Source organism: Sceloporus undulatus, chromosome 7 (genome assembly GCF_019175285.1).
Source record: "Sceloporus undulatus isolate JIND9_A2432 ecotype Alabama chromosome 7, SceUnd_v1.1, whole genome shotgun sequence".
NCBI lineage: Eukaryota > Metazoa > Chordata > Lepidosauria > Squamata > Phrynosomatidae > Sceloporus > Sceloporus undulatus.
Window position 1 is genome coordinate 7,872,525 of NC_056528.1, and position 6,699 is coordinate 7,879,223.

A 6,699-nucleotide genomic window follows, 5' to 3' on the forward strand; every position below is an offset into this window, starting at 1 on the left:
CTTCTACAATACACTGACCACATGAAGTCCCCTCTACTTTCTCTTTTCATTGGTCTTATGGGCAAGCCAACCCTCAGCATATATGGTGGCACACCAGGTGGACTGTCTATGGAGGTACGGTAGCAATGGACATGGTTCTGGGGACAGTGTCAATGTGGTGTGGGCTGTGTGAACAACTCTCTGCCGCCACACCAAGTTTGGCCCAGTGCATGCACCCACCTTTATGACCAATCTGGGTCCAGTTCTGTTGCGCAGTGCTCTGTGACAGGTCCTGGATTTGTGGCCAGTGCAAACAGGGCCTTCGTCTTGAAATAAGATCTACTTTCTCCCCTTTATTAAAGTGGAGCTTTATTAAACCTGACCTTTTGCTCCTGGCATTTCAATTTATGATGCTGTAGTGTGATGCACATCCATTGGAAAGTAGAATATCACACCCAGCTGGAAGAACACGAAGAGTACTTCCATGTTTCTTACTTCTTAAAAACGGCTCTTGTGCTCTCTTCCAACTCTTTTATTCCATGATTCTAATTTTAAAAAGGGATAAAGAAACATGGCAGTACCCTTTGCATGCTTTCAGCTGGGTGTGATGTCCTACTTTCCAGTGGATGTGATGGAGACACTGCCAATCTCCCCGAACCTCTGGAGGGACTAACTGGCAGGTTTGTTGTAGGACAAAAGGAAGAAGTGACAAAATATTAAAAATGCAAATGGGAAAATGGCCTCCTGGTCAAGGCTGGATCCTTTCATGATCATTTAGCATGCCATTGTTATGCTGCTGAGCACACGACAAAGGCACAAGAAGGGGGATTTTAATTCATGCCGCGTAGTTGGAAAACAACAGCGACCAAAAAAAATAATCCATGGGGCAGCCCCGCCTGGAATTTCCCTTTCAGCGAAACGGAGAGTGACAGAAAAGCAGCTCCTGACGGCTTCTGTGTTGGAAGCCCCGAGCTTAGAAAAGTTACTTTTCTGGACAACAGGTCTCAGGATGCACTGCAGCACAGCCAGTGTCTGTCATGACAGATTGGGAGAATGCTGAGAGATGCAGTCCAGAAAGAAGAAGTAAATTTTCAAACGTTGAAGCAAGCTTTCTTAAAGAGTGGGTCATTTGGAATCTGCAAGCCCTCAATGGCACTTTGGATCCAGGACAGAGAACCTGAACTGGACAACTCCTATGAAAAAGAAAGGATGGATGGATGGATGGATGGATGGATGGATGGATGGATGGATGGATGGATGGATTAAAAAAAGTTCACTTAGCAGAATTTTCCATAATTATTACTCTCCAGGTTTTTGTGGCAGCCATCATCTCCCCCTTCCCATCCCATAATTTTCTTGCATTTCAATAGGGCTGCATCTGCACTACAGTCATAATCCAGTTTGACACCACTTTAACTGCCATGGTTCCATGCTATGGAATTCTGGGATTGGTAATTTTGTGAGCCTTCTCTGTTAGAGAGCTCTATACAAGCACCAAAACTCCATAGCATAAAGCCATGGCAGTGTCAAACTGGATTATTATTGCAGCGCAGGGGCAGCTTGGGTCTGAGACATTGTGGAGGACATCAAATGGTGGTCTGGCTGCCTCCACAATTCATGCCAGTAAAATCTGCAGTGACAGTGAAACAGAAGAACTTAGGATATGTGAGATGTGGTGCGTGTGTGTGTGTGTGTGTGTGTGTGTTGATGTCACAACCAATGGTCCAAAAAGTGTGACAGAGTTTCTCCTCCCCCAGAAGAAATTCAGAGTAATGGTTTACTGTAATCAGTCTTCATTTGGAGTTATCATTTGGAGTTATCTTCTACCTGAGGAACTGTCCAGTCCAGCTTAAGTTTAAAGCCTGGAGGGACCTGCCATTCAGGAAGGCACATTCAAATCACTCCCAAAAGATGCCCCTCCGCCCCCAGAATCCATTTCAAAACCTCCAAAGAAGGAGAATCCACCATTCTCCAAAGCAGCGTCTTCCACTGTCGAACAGCTCTTACCATCAGGATGTTCTTCCCAATGTTTAGATGGGATCTCTTCCTATAGTTTGCATCCATTGCTCTCTGTCCCAGTCTCTGGAACAGCAGGAAACAAGTTTGCTCCTTTTCCCATATGACATCCTTCCAAATATTTAAACCCGGCTATGATATCCCCTCTTAACCTTCTCTTCTCCAGGCTAAACATACCCAGCTCCCTAAGTTTCTACTCATAAGGCATGGTTTCCAGAATTATGTGGTGCCATTACATCTCTCGATCTAGACACTATAGTCTATTGATGCAGCCTAGGATCATAGGGGCTTGTGCCTCAACACACAATAACACAACCCCAAAGTTCAGAATATTTATTTGGCACCAAATGAGGAGGTACATAGAAGGAAGGACTGGCACAAGCATCATACAGGGGGAGGGTTTTGCCCAGATGCACATTGCTCTGGCACAAGAGTCTTAGTGGGCATAGCATAGTATAGAGCACCAGGTGCAAAGGAGCTTTGGAAAGGAGATATTTTATACTCTGCTACATCTCATGCCCCCGACGGGAACAACAAGAAGCCACTAAAGACGCTGTCAGCATTAGGACCATCGTAAATGTTGTTGCTCCCGTCTTTGGGGTCACGCTCCAGCCAAACCCGTTCCCCCTCCGCCAGCTTCAGGACGCTGCCCCCTGAGTTGACTTGATGGATCCTTTGGCTGTTTTCATCACAGAATGTAGCCACGACGTTCCCTTTGTGCACGAGGCGGAGGCACAAGTTGCCACTGGAAACCACCTGGAAGGTAAAGTAGTAGTATCCTGGGTCTTTGCAGGTGAACTCCCCTGTCTGTGCACTGTAGCGGTTGTCTTGGTTGGTGATGACGTTGTTAAAGACCACAGCGTTGACATTCGGGGTTGGGTCTGGGTTGCTACGGACAGCCGAAAAGGCAGCTCGGGGCTGCTCCACAATGTTGCTAACTTGTCCCTTGATTCCTTTGCTTCCTGCTTCGCCGGGAGGACCCATTGGACCATCTGGGCCTCGGTATCCCTGGTTCCCTGGCTTGCCTGGTGAGCCAGGCTCCCCAGGATCACCTTTGGGTCCCTGCACCCCGGTGCTCCTTCCAGCCATTCCTTGAAAGAGAGCAGAGAAAGAGGGAATTAATTGCCTCAACTGTGAAGAAGAAACCAACTCTTCTGTGAAGAAGAAGCCACTCTATTCTGCTTTGGTCAGGCCCCACCTGGAATATTGTGTTCAGTTCTGGGCACCACAATTGAAAAAGGATGTTGAGAAACTGGAGTGTGTCCAAAGGAGGACAACTAAAATGGTGAAGGGTCTAGAAACCAAGCCCTATGAGGAACGCTTTAGGGAACTGAGGATGTTTAGCCTGGAGAAGAGAAGGTTAAGAGGTGATATGATAGCCCTGTTTAAATACCTGAAGGGATGTTATACTGAGGAGGGAGCAAACTTGTTTTCTGCTGCTCCAGAAAACAGGGCCCAGAACAATGGATGTAAGCTCCAGGAAAAGAGATTCCAGCTCAACATTAGGAGGAACCTTCTGACAGTAAGAGCTGTTAGACAGTGGAAGACACTCCCTTGGAGTGTAGTGGAGTCTCCTTCCTTGGAGGTCTTTAAACAGAGGCTGGATGGCCATCTGTTGGGGATGCTTTGGTTGTGATTTCGTGCATGGCAGAATGGGGTTGGACTGGATGGGCCTTGGGGTCTATTCCAACTCTACGATTCTATAAGAACACTTATCTATTCTTGGTCTTGGACCTGCTCACTTCTCACTCCAAATTAGGTGTGGAGCAATCACATGTTGCGCACACTTTTTCTAAATATTTTAAGCCCATTCACTGACTGTTTAGATGGATCTACATCTTTGGTAGTGTTTAATTCTGTCTGCAGACAGTGTTGAACAAAACTCCAATGGCCAGTCCATGAAGCTTCTGCACATTGAATGGAGAAGGTGGCTCTGATCCACCCTCTTCAGCCACCATGCTGTCCTTTGCTTTGGGTAATACATATCCCAAGCAGACCCCCTCCGTCTACAGAAAGGAAACAAAAACTGCATACCTCTTCCTGCCACCCCCAAAGTAAGGACCTTTTTGCACTACAGAGCTTGGAAAACTTACTGTCTTGGACTTGTTGTTATTGTTAACTGCCCTCAGGTCAATCTCAACTCATGGAGACCCTGTGGATGAGACATATCCAAGACCCCCTGTCCTCCACTGGTCTTCTAAGGTCCTACAGGCTCAGGCTGATGGCCTCTTCCTCAAGAAGAAGTCCTCTTATGAACTACAACTCTTATAAAGCCACAGCCATCATCGTGGCCAGTGACCAGGGTCCAACTCCATCCCAAACGTTTCCAAGCAATGCATCTCAGCATGGAGTTGTCCAATGACCTCTTACCTGGCTCGCCGATATCTCCTTTCTGTCCTGGTCGTCCATCTCGGCCAGGAGCCCCAGGATGTCCATCTCTGCCATTAGGTGCTTGGCATATGCTTCCCTGAGGGGCTGTAACATCCAGGATCAGGGCCAGCAAACAAGTGGCCAGCCAAACTCTGCTCCTCATTTTGCCTGTATGGAAGCCACCACAGAACTGCATGAGAGTTTAGGCATCCTAGGATTGTGTTGAGAGCCAGCATGGTGTAGTGGTTTGTGTGTTGGACTAAGGCACTGGAGGACCAGAATTCAAATCCCAACTCAGCCATGTAAACCCATTGGGTGGACCTTGGGGACAAGTCACACTCTCTCAGCCTCAGGGGAAGGCAATAGCAACCCCCCTCTAAAAAAAGCTTGCCAAGAAACCCCTATGATAGGTTCGCCTTGGGGTCACCATAAGTCGGAAACGACTTGAAGGCACACAGCAACAACATGATTGTGTAGATCATGGCCAATATCCTACGTTAGTGTGTGTTCCGTGTGCACAATTTTGCATCCTCCCTGCTATATAATATATCGATGGAGAAGGGAAGGTGGAGATGATTTAGACCATGGAGAAAAAGTCTTGGCTCAGTGGGGAAGGAATGGGGACACAGCCTCATGTGGAATTGTAGAATCACAGCATCATAAAGCACCCCCGACAGAAGGCCATCCAGCTTCTGTTTAAAGACCTCTTTTTGCATGGTCTGAATTACCTCCCTTTCCTGTCCTAGGAAAACAGAGTTACCATAAAACACAAAAAGAAGAAACAAGAAACAAGAATACTTACTGATATTTAGAATATATAATGTGAAAGAGACTGAAGTTCCCTATTCTGCTGGTTAATCCTTGGGGAAATAAATGATGAGATCAATGGATGACTATCAAAGGGAAAGTGTCTGAATTCTTTAAGGAGGTCTCCAAACAAAGGTTGGATGGCCATCTGTCGAGGGTGTTTTGATTGTGTATTCCTGAATGGCAGCAGGTTGGATTGGATGGCCCTTAGGGTCCCTTCCAACTCTAAGATCCAAGTATTCTCAGGGAGGTCCATCAATGCAAGATGTGGACATTAAACCCTTCGGCTAACCCTACCCCTAATCCTGACCATGATGCCAAACCTACTGCGAAATCTCATTACATCGGCATTATAGAAGGGTCAGAAAATACCTTGACCTCTCCCAATGTATTTCTTATGCATGCGGGTTATTTTGCACTGTGGGCAAACCAGCGCATGGGTTGGTCTTGGAGGAGTGAAGGTAGGATCAAATGAAGTCGTTGCAAGAAATAAAAGGAGAAAAGGTTGCTTACCGCTTTGAAAGAGCCCTCCACCAAGTTCTTTGGGAAGGAAGAAATGTTTCTTTTCGGCCCCACAGATAAAGGAAGTGGAAGGATGAAGGGAGAGAGCAGTTAGTTTTGGCTGAATCAGATAAAATGTAGTTTCCCTTCCCCTTTTTCAGATTGCTTCCCCTCGCTCTATAAGCTCAACCCAGTCTGTCCAGTGAAATAGCTTCAGCACCCTTTTCAGTACTGTATATCTTTCTAGGGCTGCATCCGCACTGCAGAAATAATGCAATTTGACATCACTTGAACTGCCATGGTCCAGTGCTATGGAGTTCTGGGATTGGTAGTTTTGGGAAAGATTTAGCTTTGTCAGAGAGCTCTGGTCCTGCAAGAAACCACAAGTCACCCAGTATTGGTTCCAGATCTTTTGGGAACCTTTCAGGAAGATCTGGATCAAAAGCTAACTTATGAAAAACATTTTAAGGGTGTTACATACTAGATTTGGTGCTGAACAGTCCAGACCTTCTCCAGACTGTTTGCACCAGAATTGGGATTTGGGTTGTGCATTATCCAGACTCTTTATCCAGATATTTTTCACCCATGCAGACAGGACCCTCCAAGGTACAGCTAGTTGTTGTTGTCGTTGTGTACCTTCAAGCCATTTCCAACCTATAGTGACCCTAATGGCAAACCTATTCTGCAATTTTCTTGGCAAGTTTCTTCCGGAGGGGGTTGCCATTCCCCTCCTCTGAGTCTGAGAGAGTGTGACTTGGTGAAGTTCACCCGGCCGGTTTATATGACTGAGCTGGGCCTTTCCTAAATCCCTCTGATCACTGTTGGAGGGCTGGAAAATCAGCAAACACAACATCAGTGGCGCTGCATGTACAATTCTGCCTCTGCAACCTACAACTGGATATAGATGTTCTGCATGAAATCACTTCCATAGAACTTACACTTGTGTAGGATGCCAAAAAGACTCCAACCATGCAACCGAACAAGAAGTCTTGAGGACATTATGTGAGTGACAATTTCCTAATGTCA

General features: G+C 46.4%; 1 protein-coding gene across 1 annotated transcript; it reads right to left on the reverse strand.

Moving 5' to 3' along the window:
• Positions 1-2,313: 2,313 nt before the first annotated feature.
• On the reverse strand, positions 2,314-5,839 carry C1QA (complement C1q A chain). Its single transcript, XM_042479229.1, has 3 exons — positions 5,686-5,839; positions 4,366-4,533; positions 2,314-3,086 (listed from the first exon to the last, which is right to left on the reverse strand). Exons 2-3 carry the CDS (start codon positions 4,526-4,528, stop codon positions 2,509-2,511), a joined length of 741 nt encoding a protein of 246 aa, XP_042335163.1. The 5' UTR covers positions 4,529-4,533; positions 5,686-5,839; the 3' UTR covers positions 2,314-2,508.
• Between the last annotated feature and the right edge of the window lie 860 nt (positions 5,840-6,699).

Bases quoted from the DNA above. Each gene is read 5' to 3' on its own strand.
- C1QA (XM_042479229.1), bottom strand. From the start codon at position 4,528: ATGAGGAGCAGAGTTTGGCTGGCCACTTGTTTGCTGGCCCTGATCCTG. The intron at 3,087-4,365 runs GTAAGAGGTCAT...CTCTCTTTCAAG, and splicing joins AGGAGATATCGGCGAGCCAG to GAATGGCTGGAAGGAGCACC.